Source organism: Terrapene carolina, unplaced genomic scaffold (assembly GCF_002925995.2).
Source record: "Terrapene carolina triunguis isolate 2854851 unplaced genomic scaffold, T_m_triunguis-2.0 Scaffold229, whole genome shotgun sequence".
Taxonomy (NCBI): Eukaryota; Metazoa; Chordata; order Testudines; family Emydidae; genus Terrapene; species Terrapene triunguis.
Genome location: NW_020664580.1, coordinates 3,149,457 through 3,168,693, shown reverse-complemented (window position 1 = coordinate 3,168,693; position 19,237 = coordinate 3,149,457). Strand labels below are relative to the sequence as shown.

At 44.4% G+C, this 19,237-nt stretch overlaps 1 protein-coding gene across 1 annotated transcript in view; it reads left to right on the top strand.

The window, feature by feature from the left end:
* The window catches only part of TEX10 (testis expressed 10), a 116,034-nt gene that overhangs the window by 64,851 nt on the left and 31,946 nt on the right, over positions 1–19,237 (top strand). Inside the window, exon 11 of the mRNA XM_024193603.3 lies at positions 8,345–8,478. Coding sequence (XP_024049371.2) covers positions 8,345–8,478 — 134 coding nt within the window. The remainder of the gene's footprint in view (positions 1–8,344; positions 8,479–19,237) is intronic.

Here is a 19,237-nt window from a genome sequence, read left to right as displayed (position 1 = left end):
ACTTAACTTCAACTTCTTTGCTTTATATGAAGAATACAACATATCTTTGATAAAATTACTGCATTTACTCTATTTGAGTTACAGAACAAGTTTTCTGAAAAATTGAGTTAAAATTTATTTTAAAATGTGTTCTCTAAGAAACTTGGCATTCTTCAAAGCTTTTTAAATCTTGAATAATCTTAATGGAAAAGTAAGCTTCATATTTCTCCTCCTCCTATTCCTGCCCTGATCATATTCTTGGTCATCTCTATTCCTTCCCAAGGCTCCCCACAGTGCTGCTTCCTAGTGTCGGGAACTGAGGGGGGACAGTGAGGGGTTGGGGATAGAGTGGGGTTATGGGGAGGAGCAGAGGGAAACAGATATGTGTGGCTTTGGGAGGGATGAAAGATTGTACTGAAGAGAGATGGGTGCTATCCAAAGAGAGGGGCCTAAGAATTGGGGAGGTAGGAAGGTGACCAGTCTCTGAGGGCTGATGTCTTCAATTTATGGCCCCAGTGATGTTGCCTGAGTGCACAATGGAGCTGAGGCAGTAGTGCTGTTGTAGGTAGCCTTTCACTCACTGGTGCCTTGACACAAAGGGACTGGGCTCCCCGTTCCAGTCCTCAAGACCAGTGCACAGTCCTGGTTTCACCAACACAGGATCCCCCTGCATATGAACTCTTCTCACATTCCTGACCCAATGTACATTCCTGGCCTCGCTCAGCATTGCCCCTGAATCCCCCATTTTTCGCTACTTGCCCATTATGGTCCCTTTGTAGACTCCTCTTCCCCCTGTTCTCCCCAGACTCTCTGCACAGCCTCCTTTCACTCACTGCATGCCCCCTGCTGCCCAGTTTACCTCCAGACTTTCATAGGTAACTAAATTTAATATACATATGTTTCCTTTTAACTCTGACTGTCCCATTCCACAATTTAATATTTATACATTTACTTGTTTGCCCATATTTTTTAAAAAAATAGTTAAAATAAAAAAACACCCAATCCTGTATCCCAGATGCCACACTGTTCCTCTGAGCTCTCTGGCACCAGAAAGCAGCAACACTGGAAACCATGGGAGAGGGAAAGAGTGATTCTTCGTCGAGTGCCTGGACATGGCCATTCCACTGTAGGTGGTTGCGCGCCCCAAGCACAGTCGCCAGAAATTTTTCCCTCAGTGGTACCCATTGGGTTGGCTCTGGTGCTCCCTGGTGCTGCGCGCTCACAGCGCTGGTATAAAGGGCCTGGCTGACCCTGCACCCCATCAGTTCCTTCTTACTGCCAGTGACATTCGCTGGAACTGCTCTGCATGCTATAGCAAGCTGTTCTCAGTGCTCTTCATGTTTATTTGTTTCTTCATATTGTGTATAGTTAGAGTGTAAACAGTTGCTTAGTTATATAGTTTAGTTGGCGCTTCTCCGTCAGTTAGTGGAGTTTCGCCCGGAGGCATTTGCTGAGGCCAGAGACCTGCTGTCACTTTCAGTACCACTGGCAGTACAAGAGTTGGCATCATTGGTGCCAGTGGGCAGGACAGAACATGTAGCCCCCAGTTGTCATCTGGTTCCAGACCCTGCGGTACATCTAGAGGGAAACTGTCGTGGCTGGCCCCAACGCAAGCCTCCCAGCCTCAGCACCGATTCCTGGCACCAATAGGAACCACACCATCATGATTCTCGGAGGAAAACTTGTTAGCTGATTTGGAGGTTGGGTCAAACTCCTCCCATCCAAGGAGTCGTCCTTGTTATCCCTCCAGCCTTCCAAGCCCCGTCATGGACCCCAGCACAGGTGTGCCCACCACGTCCTTGGTCTAGCGGTCACTGTTCGCCCTTTCGGAACCCTTTGGGGTTTGCCCCAATGCCAGGGCCGCATTCTAGAAGCTCTGACTTGGAGGCCTCCAAGAGAAGGGTGCCTCCGTCTCATTGGGCAGCGCCCGACCTGGACTTCGGCATTGAGCCTGGTATTGAACTTCAGGATGCGGATCTGCGGGATCCCGTCAGTGCAGAAGGAGAGGAGGAGGTCCCCTGCGTGTGCAGGCTGCCTCACCCTCCCCGGACGAGGCAGTATCAGGGTGGACGTGTTGCCTCCTCAAGATGATTATAAGGCCCACCAGGAGCTATTGAAGAGGTTGGCCTCAAACAGGCTTGCAAGCAGAGATAATGAAAGAATCTTCCCATAGCCTGGTTGACATCCTGGTTGCTGTGGGCATGTCGATAGTGGTTCTACCTCTCAATGAGGCCATTATGGACCCAGTGAAAGCCCTGTTGCAAACCCCTGCCTCCCTTCCCCCGACATCGAAAAAAGCAGAGAGGAAGTACTTTGTGTCTGCCCAGAGTTACGAGTTCCTATATTCTCATCTCTCCCTCCTGCCCTTTGGGGACCTTGGTGGTCTCAGCAGTTAATGAAAGGTGGAGACGGGGCCTACAAGGGGCAATTCCTAAAGCAAATGACTCCAAGAAACTGGACCTTTTCAATAGAAAGGTTTATTCTACTGGGGGACTACAGCTTAGGATCGCCAGCCAGCAGGCGTTGCTGGACAGGTACGACTTCAATGTGTGAGACTCCATGTTGAAGTTCAAAGACGCGCTTCCCCAAGAGTCCAGGAAGGAGTTCTCCTCACTGGTGGAGAAGGGGAAGGTGATAGCTTGGGCCTCCTTGCAGGCATCACTGGATGTGGTGGACTTGGTGGCCAGGTCCATGGCCTCCGCAGTGGCCATGCGTACGAGTTCGTGGCTACAGTCCTCCGGTCTCCTGAGGTCCAGCAATCCCTATAGGACCTCAAGGGTGGTCTCAGACCTATTCTAGACCTGTGCCGACTCAACGGCTATCTCAAGAAACTGAAGTTCCGCATGGTCTCCCTGGCTTCCATTATCCCCTCCCTGGATCCCGGGGACTGGTACTCTGCTCTCGATTTAAGAGATGTCTATTTTCTCATTTTGATCTTCCAAGGCCACAAGGTTCCTCAGGTTTTTTGTGAACCAGGCCCACTACCAATTCCCGGTTCGTTTGTTCGGCCTATCAGTGGCCCTGCTGGTGTTTACAAAGTGCATGGTGGTAGTGGCGACTTTCCTGAGAAGATGGGGTGCAAGTCTACCTGTATCTGGATGACTGGCTAATCAGAAGCCGGTCCAAGGCTCAGGTAGAGTCCAGAATCCACCTCATACGGTCGACTTGGACACAGGTCCTGGGCCTGCTAATAAACGAGCAGGAGTCTATTCTCACTCCGGTGCAGAGGATAGAGTTTATCAGAGCTGTGCTTGACTCCACCCAGGCCAAGGCCTTCCTCCCAGAAGGCCATTTCACATGATCATGTCACTAATGGCACACATCAAGGACCACCCCATTATGTTTTTGTCTGAGACTTTTAGGTCATAGGGGCTTATTCATGTACATGGTGCAGCACGCAAGACTATGCCTCAGGCTCCATCAGGCTTGACTGGCCTTGGTCTACTCACTGAAGCACCACCATCTAGACTCCGTGCTCACAGTGCCTTCCCCAGTCCTAGCCTCCATCAATTGGTGCCTGGACCCTCTGGTGGGTTGCTCAGGCGTTCCCTTCGCCTGGCCCCAACCTTTGATTTCTGTGATCTCAGACATGTCAGAGCTAGGCTTGGGAGCTCACCCAGGGCCCCTCAGACCCAAAGCCTGTGGTCCCCAGAAGACACATCAATGTCAGAGAGCCCAAGGCAGTTTGTCTGGCTTGTCAGGTGTTCCTGCCTCACATTATGGGCAGGAGTGTGCTAGTGTTCACGGGCAACACTGCAGCCATGTTCTACCTCAACAGGCAGGGAGGGGCTTGCTCTTCACCCCGTGTCAGGAAGCAATTCGCTTGTGAGAGTTTTCCATAACCCAGTCAGTCCACCTTGAGGCTTCTCACCTTCCAAGAATGCAAAATGAACTGGCAGATTGCCTCAGCAGGGCTTTCTCCCATCACTACAGTGGTCCCCTCGCCCGGATATCATCAGGGATGTTTTCCAGCAGTAGGCAACTCCCCAAATAGATACTGTTTATGACCAGACACAACAGAAAGTGTCACCAGTTTTGCTTCCTATGAGGCCATAGCCCTGGGCTTGCTCACAGATGCCTTTTTGCTCCTGTGGACAGTGCACCTGTTCTACGCTTTCCCCCCATCCTGCTCATTCACAAAGTTGTGGTGAAAATCAAGCAGGACAGGGCATGGGTCATTCTCATGCTCCCTCTTCTCCCAGACCTGATTTCCCAGAACCACAGTCGGCTGCTCCATCCTAACCTCAGCACCACCGTCCACTTGATGGCCTGGAAGCTCCATGGATAAATATTGCGGAGTTGGCCTGCTCAGACAGGTCTGCTGGGTCTATTAGGTAGCAGGAAGCCCTTTACCAGGGCTATGTACCTCTCCATTTGGGCATCCCAGCACGGAGTCTCACTCCCGCAGTCATCGCTGCAGGCCGTTCTTGAGTATTTTTTACACCTGAAACAGCAAGTTTTAGCAATTTCATCAATTTAAGGTTAATCTCGTAGTGATTTCAGCATTCCACCTTCCCCGGTGAATAATTGATCCGTTTTTTCACATGAGATGGCCATTTGTTTCCTCAAAGGCCTAGAAAGACTGTACTCATAAATACAGGAACCAGTCCCTCCATGGGACTGTGATGGGTGGACTAGGCCCCGAGGCCCCCTGCTGGAAGCCTTTTGGCCCTGTCACACCCCACCCTGGAAAAGGGCAACACAGAGGTCCTCAAAGCTGTCTAGAGTGGCTATGTGGGAAGCAGCCCATCAGGGCCCAGCAGGTCAGTATAAGAATAGCTGCAGGGCCAGACTGAGTTCAGTTCCTTGCTAGAGCTGGAGGAGCGTGGATGGTGTGTGGCTGGCTGAGGGAGCTGCAGGACCTCAGACAAGGTAGTGCTGCCAGAAGCCATGGAGAGCAAGAAGGAGCCCTGAGCTTGGTTGCAGGGACTCCATCATGACAAGGCCCTGAGGTAAGGGTGAAGACGGCACAGGGAAGTGGCCCAGGGAACTACAACAGTAGTTAAATAAATAAAGGGACACAGCAACAGCTGCTATCTATAGGGTCCCTGGGCTGGGACACGGATTAGTGGGTGGGCCCAGGCCCCCCCAACCCTCATTAGTTACTGGGAGAAGTGGCCTGGGCATTGAGGCACCCCAGAAGGGGGAACTAAACTCTTTTAGTGGCCCAGCTGAAGAGCTGGGGCCAGAAAGGCCCTGAGAGGGCAAAGACTGCTTCCAGGGAAGGAGTCCTGGGGCATTGCTCTATTCTGGAGTGGGGACAAACTGAGAGAGACGTTACAGAGGGCACTGAACTGGAAAATCTCTCCAGGTAAGAGAGGCCTGGTGGGGGGAACCCTGACTAAAAGGAGCAGAGATTATTAAAAGCTCTCCAGGTAGATAGGCCTGGGAGAGAAGACCTTGAGCAAGCAGGGTGGAAAGTGAACAGCTCTCCCTGTAGGAAGGCCTGAGAGAGAAGACCCTGATCTACTGGAGTGAGAGACTGCCAAATCTCTCCAGGCAAAGCCAGGGCAAGCACTACTAAAGCTCCCTGGGTAAGAGGCCACTGTTGGACTTGTACCCTGAAAGGGGTTTGCTTTCCTTTTCACTCACTCACACACACACACACACACACACACACTTGGCTGGAGGGCTGAGTCAGCAAAGATTCAACACAAACAGGTAGAGAGAGGATGCAAGCACACGCACTCAGGCAGGGGGCGCTCCTGAGAGGTGAGTGCAATCCCGTACAGGAACCTAAAGCTGGTCTTATCAAAACTGACAGCCCCCCAACCCACGTTTTGAGCCACTGGCAGTGTGCCCCTTGTCATACCTTTCCTGGAAGGTGGCCTTTCTGGTGGCTATTACTTTAGCCAGGAGGGTCTTCTAGGTCCGTGCTTTTACGTTGGAACCCCTCCCCCCACCCCCCATACACAATCTTCTTTGAGGATAAGATGCAGCTTCACCCTCACTCTGCTTTCCTCCCAAAGGTGGTTTCACAGTAATCCGGCAATCTTTCTGCCAGTTTTCTACCTAAAAACACACGTGAGCACCAAGCCCATACTCTGAACGTCAGATGTGCCCTAGCATTCTACATCGAGAGGATCAAACCGTTCCGTAGATCCATCCAACTCTTCATAGTGATTGCCGAAAGGACTCGGCTCAGAGACTTTCATCATGGATTACATCATGCATTCACACGTGTTATGAGCAGCAGGTGTTCCACCACCAGCTATCCTGACTGCTCACTCCATGAGAGCACAAGCATCAGCATTGCTGGCTCATGTCCCTATTCAGGACATTTGCAGAGCAGCAACTTGGTCATCAGTGCATACGTTTTCTACCTACTGTGCCATTGAACAGGCTAGGGATGATGCCAGTTTCAGTCGAGAACTCCGATCCCACCATCCTATGCTACTGCTTGGGAGTCACCTACAGTGGAATAGGCATGTGCAAGCACTTGAATTAAAAATGATTACTAACCGTTCCATAACTGTTGTTCTTTGAGATGTGTTGAACATGTCCATTCCACAACCCGCCCTCCTACCCATCTTTTGGAGTTGGCCAGAAGGAAGGAACTGAAGGTCTGCAGGGTCAGCTGGGCCCTTTATACTGGTGCTATGAGTACGTGGCACCAGGGGGCACCAGAGCTGACCTGACAGGTACCACCAAGGGAGAAATTTCAGGCAATAGTGCTTTGGATGTGCCCACACCTCCAGTGAAAGGTAAAGTTATGGAAAGGCTGGTAACCATTTTTTATGTGTGCTGAGGGGATGGGGATAAGTCACTTGCAAATTAATTACCAGATTTACAAATATACTCCAGATGCTCTGGTGAAGCAAACTAGTTTTAAAGCCCAGGTTACCTGACTAGTGTACAGCCTGTACATACCAGTGAATCTGAACCTAAAAGTTAGTTAAATTTTATAAAATTGATTTGAGGTTGATACTACAGATCTTCAAATCATTAAATATATTACATGGTAGTATTTCCTTTAGGATTCTTATTTAACATACTATGAAATTTTTAATAATTTAAAGATGAACTACATTAAGATGGAATTTATATTGAATAATTTAGAGGTAAAAACATTATAGCAATGTTTTAATTGTAGTGACACCACGAGACGGGAAATATGGCGGGGAAGTGGAATGATTATCTTTAAAAATCAGTTTCTTCTCTTCTAGGATCACAAAAACTATAATGCTTGAATCATAATTGTTTGGGTGATAGCGTGACATCACTATTGAGCAGTGGTAGGATTGTTTGGTTGCCTCAGTTGTATGTTTACATACTTAAATGAGTTTGGAATTTTCTTAAACCTAATTTTAAACGCTGAATTACCTGGGTATGTGTTGCTTGTTTTTGCAATAATTACATCATCAATTTAGTGCTTTTAATCATTAATTATTTGCATGTACCCACAACTTTAATTCAATTTTAATGTAGATTTTTGTCTGGGAATTTATGTAGTCCTGTAAATGTACTAGGCACTTGACAATTGGTAAAATACACAGTAGAAACAAAGAGTGAAATGGAATTCCTTCTCTGATGTGCTTTAATGTCAATTCACAAATATATCTAGTACTCGTGATGGACAAGCAGCTGTATATGGGAATAAGGGCTGATAGACAACACTGAACAATGGGCTTTCAGACTGAGGCGAGGGGAGGACAAAGATTAAAATATTATAATTTTAAACATTTTACATATGGGTCATGTTACAAAGTATGATGAGCATCTAATGGAATCTCCGTTGCACTCATCCTTGCTCAGTTTTTTTCATTTTTCAGGACTGATATTTTGGTTTCCACACAAACTTATTTGCTGGCTTTCCTTTCCTTTCTCTGCATAAATAGTTGAAGCAGTTTGTTTTACACAGATATAGAAATTGCCTCTAAAATTTAAAGTAGGGATCTGTGATATTTAGTTTTGCAGTGCTAGCAGCCAGTGGCTACTAGGAGTCTCCAAACCTGGTATACAGAGAAATATGGTTTCTATGACTGGAAATTTTGTCTGGGCACAAAATAGTATAGTATTCATATTTTGTAAAGCTGTACATTGTGAAAAATAGAGGTGTCCCTCAGACTTTTTTTTTTTTTTAACTGAATTACACTCAAAGTTTTGAATGGATGTTTCTTAGCTTTTTCCCCTTAACCTACATTTTTAAATCACTTTTTTCTTTTTGGACATTTTCCTTTTTGAACTCAGAAATCATATTTTGATATACTTCTTTCAAAATATCAAGTGAGACCTATTGGAATCGTGAAACAACAAATGTTCTATGGGCACAAATAAAGGAGTTTTTTTCAATGGTGCTAATAAAGTAGAACAGCGCTTGACTTGCTTTGTGATCCTAACTATTTCATTCCTCCACTGTCTCTAGGATTCTCTAAAGAGGAGCTGACTAGCCTTCAGAGCATTAAAGGAAAACCTCACATTAGTCAGACACAGCTTTCACCTGTCCATCTCTACCTGACTGATCTGGACCAATTTTTACACCACTGGGCTGTGACAGAGGTAAGACATCAACACTAATTCTAAGTGACAGCCAACAAACTCAGAACTCTGTCTCTTTTCCTTATCCCTTGATGTCTAAAGTCCTTTTATGAGTTAAAAAAAGCTCAGAATATTATTGCTGTTAAACTGCAAGACCCTTCTGTAGCGCTCAGGCAGTATTTTGGTAAAGCTGCTTAAAAAGGTAAGCATGCAATAATCAAATTTGTAAAATATTACTTTTCGGAAGAGGGAATACAGCTTTGGTGGAAAATTCTTAAACACAAATGATTGTGTAAGCGTTGCTTGTCAAAAGAAGAAATTATTGTAGAGCGCTAATTTTGAAAGAGATTTTTTGGGAGCACATTTCACTGTTAATTAAATAGCACCCTTATTAAAGTTAAGTAATATTAAGCTGACATTGAGAGTACTTCAGAATAATTTCTTATGTTTATTCACTCAGTTTACTGGAATTAGTAGCCTTCCTGTGGCACTGTGAATTCAGTGCCTGTCTATAGGACCATGCAAATTTGAAACTTGGCTTTATTGCTGGTCCTAGAAGGATCTGAGGTCACCAAATTTTATTTTAAGCTAGTGAACTGTGAATTAAATAAATAAATTAAATTAATTAATGGAGATATCCTATCTCCTAGAACTGGAAGGGACCTTGAAAGGTCATTGAGTCCAGCCCCCTGCCTTCACTAGCAGGACCAAGTACTGATTTTTGCCCCAGATCCCTAAGTGGCCCCCTCAAGGATTGAACGCATAACCCTGGGTTTAGCAGGCCAATGCTCAAACCACTGAGCTATCCCTCCCCCCTTTGAACTCACAACCCTGGGTTTAGCAGGCCAATGCTCAAACCACTGAGCTATCCCCTCCCCCCTCCACAATTGTGTGTTGTGATTTAGCTGTCTCTTATTACATGACCACCACATAACATAACTTCTTTGTATGATAAAATATAACTGAAGTTGTGTGATGAAATGCGAACAGAGACTGAAAGTATTTAACAAACCTTAGTGACATGAACACTGCAGTTTTGATCCACCCACACTGAACAATGAGGTTGGAGTGCTATGACAAGAGAAATGCTTCTTGGACAGCTGCTGTAATTAAGAATTTAGAATTGTTTATGTAGTCTTTCAAGTCATCTTTTTTTTTTTAAAGAAAGCAGACATATTTTAGACTGTTCTGTTTGCTGTAATCAGACCTACAGCGTAATTAAACCTACAGTGTAATTCATAGTCTTATTGGTGACAATATTTTACCTTGGTAGAACACTGATAGTCTAGAGCTGTCTGTATACGTGTGTTTCTATAGAAGTCTGTTTAAGTATGTACATTATTTACACATGCAAAAAATTTACTAGACTAGAAATAATAGTGTTACTATCTTAAGTTTTCATAAGTTTTTTGATTCTAGTCTTCCTTTTCTGGATGCTGACCTCTCCCCTGGTCAGACATATGTTTGGATTGCGCCTCTCCTTCAGTATATACTGGAGTTAGCTGAAACTTGTCCACAAGGGATCTGGAGCATTGACTACACCCCAGACATAATCTCTTCCCCTGATGCTCTCTCTCCAGTCAGCTGAACAGAGCAGCAGCTCAGCTCTTCTGCCATAATTTTTAATTTTCTGTCTTTTTCTGGGCAGTTTTCCTCCTTCATTGAAAAATTTAAGGAAAAAACCTGACACAAAGCACAGGAGGCTTGTTCCTGGAGTTGGATATTTTCCTGAATGGATTTTAGGAGTGACTTTAAAAAGTGCCTAAATGACATACCTCAGTGAAAGTCAGTGGGACTTGTGCGTCTAACATTCTTTGGCACTTTTTGAAAATTCCACCCTACTTGCCAACCTTTTGCTTTCCCTCCACAAGCCTGGCGTAGCTGTCAAAGAAAGTGCTCCATCTTCCAGGATACTATCTCAGAAGACCCAGAATAGGAATGCTTTCACAATTGCTTCCAGACCATGAACCCTTGCTCAGCAAGGTTGAGGTGCTTTGATTGTCGATAGCTTGTTGTGGCCTTTGTATCTCTCATACTAGTCGAGAGAACTCAGCTAGGGCAGTTCAGTCTTCCTCAGGGCCTGAGACCCAGCAAGCAGGGCTATCATATTTGAGAGAAGTCTGAAATTCACCCAGATTCCTGGGTCTCAGACACCTCTTGATGGAGAGCTCCAAGTTCTTTTTCAGGTTCTCAAATGGATAATGGTCCCTTAGCAAGAAGTTGAGTATCTTCTCCGACTTACTCTTCTCACAAAGAGTATTTGGGCTCAGGAGTGCCTGTAATGAGGTTAGCCGGGGCTCATCTCTCTCTGGGGTGGCAGGGATTCCCACCCTCTCACTAAGTTCGGGAGGAAATCTAGCAGGGAATTAGTCCGGCTGCAGGAGTTTTCCTCCGCAGCCTTTGTGAGGGCAGAAACAACACAGTTAGTCGTCAGCCCAGGTGGTCAGGTCAGGGCAATGGTGAGTCAGGTGCTCAGGCCCTCAGGCACCTGACTTAATGTCTGGAGGGGCTCGTCTCTCTGGGGCAGCGGGGACCCACACCGCCTCACTACAGTGCCCCTCTGCATTTCCTCTCTAATTGCATGTCAGACAGAGACTTGAGGTCCCCTACAAGGGCTAAACCCTGAAAGTGAGCACTTTTTAGGAAGTATAAATTATTCCCAGACAGACACAAAAATACCCAAATACCATAAAAACCAAAGTAGAGTGAAAAGACATTCCAGAGTCTCATCTTCTTCTGTCATCTTCCCCAAGGAAGGGGAACTATGTATTTCAGGTTTATAACTCTTAGCTGGAGAAATGAGAGGTTTTTCCCTACAGACATGTTTGAGAGCTTGAGGAGAAGGGTAGTGGTCACCATTGGGGTCCAGCCAGATACAAAGGAGAAGCAGGCTAAAGCCAAGGGAAAATACCTTCCCTCCAAAACCAGGGCTGAATTTTCACTCCTCCATCAAGGGAGAATAAGAGAACCCTGATAAGGGAAAATGTTTGAATTGGAACTTAGTACAATAGTTTTGGTGTGTTTTTTACTGTGGTATTGGACTTTCCCCCAAAGACCCTGCAGATAGAAAAATTGAGGTACCCTCAAATGGGCATTCAAAACTTCATCTTCAGTCATCATAGCTCACTAGCAATCATGTTTCACTAGGGCCATGATGTCTTGACTCTGTGACCTATAAAGCTGCAGCTGACAGAACCATGATGAGCTGAAGTCAAAGCAAAAGAAAATCTCTCTGGTTAATGAGTCTGTAGTGGATGGATTCATGCATTCTGTGTGTTTGGCAGAAAATTCAGTGGCAGGAGACCAAGTATAGCAGACAGCAGATAATAAATTTAAACAAATCCTCTGTGACTCAAGATTCATTGGGGAAATCTTGCTGGGAAGAAGATTAATATGGTGGTGGCTGACATGGATAAGAAGAGAGGATTCACAGTAACATTGTCAAGAAGTCTCTGAAATATCTCTCCTATTGGCACAAGTCGTTTTATTCCATCCATAAGAACAAGATCATTCTGTGTGCTCCAGTACCATTCATTACCAAGGTATACTCTTCCTGTAAATACATCACAGGAGATCATGCTATGTTGGGCTATATATGACTGAAAACATATATTCATCAAATTCATCATCACTGTCATCTCCATACAAGGTAGGCTGCTGACTGAATATTTGCAGCGTGGTGAGCATCTTGTCTTTGCACATGAACATTTGTTTAGCTGAAGGATTGATTTGGGAGCACATAGTATTTCACGCATAACTGGTGTGATCAGTTCATCCTACAAGACCCATCCGTGCCTGATAGGGGAAGGTGTAATTTTGGATGTGCTTGATCATCCCCATTCCATTGCTTGATAATTTGTTTTCCCCAGAAGCAGGCAGACAGACAGAAAAACTGCTACCGACAAGGGCTGCATTTATATCTGCTATCAAGAACACAGACATCAACGTAGCTCTGCAAATGTCATAATGTTGTTCTTCAAATGGTAAACGCGGCTTGTGAACGCCTCCAGTGCATTTATGACCTCCTGTAGTGACAGTGTCAGCCATTCTGAGCACCTTCAGAGCGAGGAGACAGTCTTTGGAGGCTGAATCAAATACCTTCCAGTAAGATTTTTTGGTCTTTCTAGCCAGCCTTCTGGTAGTGTCACCTCCTGAAAAGGCATGGAAACCTGGCAGTGTGGTGGCTTTTAATGGCCTGAGTGATAGGAACACATCCTGAGGGATGTTCAATGGTTGTTCCCCAGCAGCAAGCACAAAAACAGAACCTTGCGGTTGCATCTCACAGAGAGCACTAGAACATCTATGTCTTGTACAAAAAGTCTTAGTTTAGTAGCACCTTTCTCTATGGCATTGATGGCATGCAAGATAATTTGTGTCAGCCTCATCATAGGAACTATGAAGAAATTCCACTGAACAGAGTGAGGTGGCATTCATTATGCCATGTGACAACTAAATTCTTTGAGCAATCCTTTGCATGCTGGAATGTTTTTGCTGCAGGGCATACAGTTAACTTGTCCTTCGTGTGAATGTGAGACACTAGCTTTTTCATTATGACACTGGAGATGTACATGGAGTCAGTGGTTATTAATTGGACAGGTGCAATACCATGGAATCTCTTCTTTCTGGTAATATTTTCAATTTATTCCTCTCTGTATGTATCGGACATGAGGCGGACTTGGTCATAGATCCGGTATTTTCTCTGTAGCCTCCTAATGTAATGTTCAGCCGAACCTTTGGAGGTGTTAATAGTTTCTGGTTTTCTGAAAGCTTGTACTTCAATTGTACTATCTATGATTGCTATGCTAAAAGGCCTCTGCTGGTCATATCATCATAGGTTCTGGCTTAGGAAGACCATGCAAGATGTGCATCTGTTTTCTTTTTGCATTGCATGTATGCATTGTTTCATTGCATTCGAACATAGATCATGGTACCATGGAGAACTTGTACTTTCCCAGAGTCTCACATAGACTAACATCGCACTGAGATCTGGACACAATCAGGAGATGAGCCAACAATGACCTATCTGTGGTTGGCTCAGTATTAGTCCCTTCCACCTTCACTCTGACTTTCTTCTTTGCATTCGAGCACAGCTTTAGTCTGTTCCTTTTCATTGGAGCCCATAGATTGATGGAGCTTTGGATAATTCTTTGGGTTTTGTAGGCTTCATACAAGTTGTGAGCCAAAGTATCTATTCAACTGACCTTTAAGAGTGGCTGGTTCATACAGTTTCTCATCTGTCTCACATGTTGAAACTATGCTTAATGGATGCCTCCAGATTTCTGCCATACTGCAGGAGAAGCAGGGGTTCTTCTCAAACCACATGCCATGGGACCTAGTATAGGGCAAGTCTCACTCACAGCTGGCACCTTGTCCCAATATGTTCAATTTTTTCCTGATGCTCGATGTACAGTGAAACCCCACTATAACACGATAATTGGGGTCCAAAAAATTCGATCGCGATAAATGCAGAGTCGCTTTATAGTGGAGTTACGAAAATTTACCATTTCAAGCGGGTCAGTTTAAGTCTTGTAAAAAAAGAAAAACGGTTATCCCAGCGTGTTTTAAACACAAAAGTAGTAATTTAATTACATGTACATGAAAGAAACGTGAAATCGACTATACTAATCATTGCGCAGAGTGCAGAGTCAATCTGGTTGCATGACTCCATAAATTTAAATTTCATCACTTCTTAAAAAAGCTATCTAGTGTGGTCTGCTTATTTGCCGCAGACTGTTGGATTCTAGCAAAGTCAAGAACGTTTCTGAGTTGGAGGATTTTGACGCTGTCCACGTCTTGAGTTTCCAGCCACCTCAAACTGAATTCTAGGTGCTTTACTGCGTCGGACACTTTTGGTGGAGGAGTTGAGGTGCCATCATCATTGTCGTCGTCATTAGTGCCACTGGTTTCGGGCTCTGGTGGTGCAGCTTCATTCTTCCCACTGACATTTGCAACAATTTTGTCATCTGAGATGTGTTCATATATGGGGCAGATATCATCTGCTGAAAACCAGTTGAGGATATCATGATGACTGTGATTCTGAGTGCTTCTTCGGCTAAACATACGTCGTCTTCAATGAATCTTGTAAATTCAGGTTTGTCGTCGTTACCATCATCTTGTGTAGATGATGGAAAAGCTGGACCAAGGCCCTTTATCCAGCATCATTCAATGCAACGTGCAGAGATAGCATCCCAGGCTTTCCCGCCGAGGTGACAGACTTCTTTCAAGTTGAGTGACGTCAGTGATGTGTCGATGGAGGAGTTGTTATCCGCTACCATCCGCTTGATCATTTCGCGACGATAGTTTTGCTTAAATGCCGATCTGATGCCTTGGTCCAGTGGCTGGATTTCTGATGTAGTGTTCTTCGGGAGATAAGATACTTTAATCTTGCCGTCATGACTGACAAGATTTTCCGCTGGGGGGTGGGCAGGGCAATTATCCAGCAGGAGGAGAGCTTTTTCCTCCTGCTTGAGTTTTCGCAAATGAGCCCAAACGGCTGGCACGAAAGTTTTATGGAACCAGCCTTTAAATATGGAGCTATTCATCCATGCATTCTTGCTGTTGGTGTATTCAAAGGGAAGGGCCTTCATATTAATATGATGAAAACATCTGGGAGACCTCGCTTTTCCGATCATCAGAGGTCTGACTTTGTGGCTGCCAGACTTGTTGATGCAAAACAAGAGAGTGACTCGGTCCTTCCTCTGCTTAAAGCCTTCTTGTTTGTGACTATCAGTCCTGGTTGCGAGCGTGCGATCGGGTAACATTTTAAAGCATAAACCAGTCTCGTCGCAGTTGTAAATTTGATCGGCTGTGTAGCAACCTTCCTCCAGCAACTTTTTAAGCTCAATTGGGTAGGAATTGGCAGCCTCTTTATCAGCTGAGCGGATTTCCCCAGACACAAGAACTTGGCTTATAGTATGCCTTTTCTTGAATCTGTCCAGCCAACCATTATTCGCCTTAAATTTGATTCATTTCCATTGATAAGGGGATCAAATTTCTCTGCTTGAGCTTTCAGAATAGGGCCAGAAATAGGAACTCCTTCTGAGCGAGCCTGGACAAACCATTGGTACAAGGCTGAATCTAGGCTTTCGTCATTAGCAAACTTGACCTTTTTACGCTGTAAACCAGTTTCCTCTTCAAGAATTCAGGGGAGGCTACGGAGCTTTTCTTTTTTCCACCCTCGCAGAGTGGACTCGCTAATTCCTAGATCTCTAGCAAGCTGAGTTTGTTGTTTGCCCTTCTTTAGTTGATCCAGGGCGTACAATTTCTCTTGGGCAGAAAATGACTTGTGCTTGCGAACTGTCGTATCCATAATGGTAAAATATTTTTTAAAATATAGGAAATTAATAACAAGTTCATAGGTAAACACCATACACATGTACAACCTGAGAACTAAGTGCAATGGGCCTGCAATGGCCACGAGTCACTTTATCCTATAAGACCGGAAGAACACGGTTTATTTATAAATGTCGTAAAAAAAAGTACAGTATTCCGGCAAAACGCAAACAGTATTACGGCCTTAAAGGGGAACCAACTTATGATCACGTTATAGCCGAATTTGCATTATCGCGGGGTGCGTTATTGCGAGGTTTGACTGTACTTCCTCTCCAGCCTTGCTAAATTCAGGTTATGGGTGCACTTTTTATAGCATATAACGTGCCACCGAGCATTGTGTTTAACCAAGTCTGCCGTGGTGGTATTCTCCAAAGATTCAGCTACTAGTCAGTACACTTCATCTCCCCGTTGGTATCTAAAAATGATCAAGACCAAAGTGAAAACAGGGATTTTGCAATAAATTACTTTGGGATTGTAATTTAACTATGTTATGTAATGTATGTTACCTAACTATGTACATACCATTTGCGGATGGATTCCTGTAATTTCTTGCTGGATGCTGACATCTTAACTAGTGCCTCATTACAACTCTTTTGGCATAATTCACAAAGCTGATAATCAATACCACTGAACTACTTACTTTTTTGCCAAATCAACTTTAAGCACTCCTTCCATTTAAAGTAATCTGAAACATTAAAAAAATTAATCAGTTATGTTATGAGTAGAGCCCTACCAAATTCACTGTCCACTTTGGTTAATTTCAGAGTCATAGGATTTTAAAAATTGTAAATTTCATGATTTCAGATATATAAATCTGAAATTTCATGGTTGTTGTAATTGTAGGGGTCCTGACCCAAAAAGGAGTTGTGGGGGGTCGCAAAGTTATTGTAGGGGGGTTTGCGGTATTGTACTTATTTCTGCACTGCTGCTGGTGCCGGCACTGCCTTCAGAGCTGGGCAGTTGGAGAGCAGTAGCTGCTGGCAGGGAGACCAGCTGTGAAGGCAGCGCCAGCAGCCGCACAAAAGTAAGGATGCCATGGTATGGTATTGCCAATCTTCCTTCTGTGCTGCTGCTGGCGGGGCACTGCCTTCAGAGCTGGGCATCTGGCCAACAGCCGCCGCTCTCCAAGCACTCAGCTCTGAAGGCAGCACGGAAGTAAGGATGGCAATATCACAACCCCTCTAAAATAACCTTTTGACTCCCCCTGCACCTCCCTTTTGGGTCAGGACCCCCAATTTGAGAAACGCTGGTCTCCCTCCGTGAAATCTGAATAGTATAGGATAAAAGCACACACAAAACCAGATTTCATGGTCTGTGACACGTTTTTCATGGCCGTGAATTTGGTAGGGCCCTAGTTATGAGCATTAACTGATAGCACAGTACTGTCAATTGAGGGCCATAATTTAACTTTGTGATGGCTGCATGTTTGACATGCCTGTGTTAAAGTATAATTAAAAAAATTGATATGTAAACATTTTCTCAAATAAGTACATAATTGTTCTAGGTTTGTCATGTTTGGCACCATTGTGTTGGTGGGAGAAAGGGCTTTCGAATGTTACCCAGCTTGACCCATTTCCAACGACATTGTATTATCAACATTTCCACCAACTGGGGAACCTGGAGCTATTGAGGGGAGCAGTAAGTCCCCCCCTGCCGTGCCAGAGAGGGTGACACCATTGAAGTTATGATTCTGTAGATTTTTATGCATCAGATGACACTTCCCTTACCTGTCTATCATTAACTTGCCCATGGAATTACACGTGCTCCCAGACTGACATTTTTTATCCTCCTTACCTGTTTGGACATCTTGCTCATACAGTACAAGGGGGTCTTGCCTTTCTGATACTAGCTTACAGTGTTGGGCATCCATTTGATGCAATCAGAGATACAGACTGTTCATTAGAAATAAGCTGAAAAAAAGAAGCTAGTGTTTAAATATATACATACCAGAGATTTAGCAGGAGAACCTATCGCATCTAAATAAGGCTCACTTGTATAAAGAAAAAAGATAATTTGGGGGTTGGGTAGTGAACTAGACTGCATTATGTTGTAACCATTAGCTTTCTGCATGTGGTCATGAATAATAAGTGGAAGGTTAGATACCTTTCCGAAAGGTAGCTCTTCTAAATGGTTTATAACAAAACACATTTTGGGAATTGTTTTGGTCCCCCTAATTTTTTTAATGTTTCTACATAGAAGGATTATTAAATACTCCTAGGATGCTAGAAATACAAAACCAAATCAGTTTTTTTTTTTTTAACAATTTAGTTATTAATTTTAAGGAACAACATACAAAAAAGCCAGTGTTTTTTTTAAAAAAAATGCCATTTTGTGTAAATGTTTAGATTAATCTTCATACTTGGTCATGAGAGATTAAATATAAATGCAGGAAGCTTAGCCCATTTTATTGAGCAACTAACACTTACAATGACTGCTGCCACTTATTAAAGCCAATTATTTAAGATTGTCCCCCTGTGACTAAAGCTGATGAGATTCCTGAATAAACTCTTGCAGCTTAAAGCAAGAAGAACTTCAGTTTTCATTCATTTTAACTGGTCATATAGTCATGTGCATGTCAGTAATACTATTCGACTACTCTGTAAATGAATTGACCCATCAGTGTCAAGTGAAATAGTAATAACAGAAATGAGCAGTTTAACAAATGAAACAATGTGCATGTGATAATTGTTGTTGCTATAAATTTAATGTCTGACTGTGTGGCCTCTGAAAATTTTAGACAAAATGCAGTCTACCACTTTTTAATTCTGCTTAAAGTCCGGATTCCAGAGTAGTAGTCTTGTTTGTCCTATACCAGGGATGGCCAAACTTACTGACCCTCCGAGCCACATACAATAATCTTCAGAAGTTGGAGAGCCACAAGACACGCACAAGACACGCACAGCCTGCCCCACAGGGTGGTAGCTCCCCACCCCGCATGGGGCTGAAGCCCCAAGCCCCAGTGTGCCCCTCGTGAGGCTGAATCCTCGAGCTCCCTCCCTCTCCAGTCTGGTAGGTGGAGAATGGGCAGGGCATGGGGGGCTCAGGAAGTCACACTTTAAGTGTAAAAGAGCCGCATGTGGCTTGGGAGCCGCTGTTTGGACACGCCTATCCTATATAGTACATGAGGGGGGGGGGGGGGGGGGAGGGAGTAGGCAAAAAAGAGTGTAAATTTAGAGGACATAACTTTGGGGAACCCATCGAGTGTCAAAAGTATGAATAGACTGAATCCAGAAATTGTGGAAGAAAATGGAGACACTTATTGCATAAGGTACTTTTGCATGTAATACAAAACAGTGTAGTGATGAGACCACCTTTTAAAAGATGGAAACAGCCTAGTCCTTAAATGGTCACAAGGTGGAAAACATTGATCAAGAAAAGGATCCAGGAGTTGAAGTTGACAAACTTTAAAAAGTAATATGTGGTAGTTGTTCAGAAACTGAATACTGAT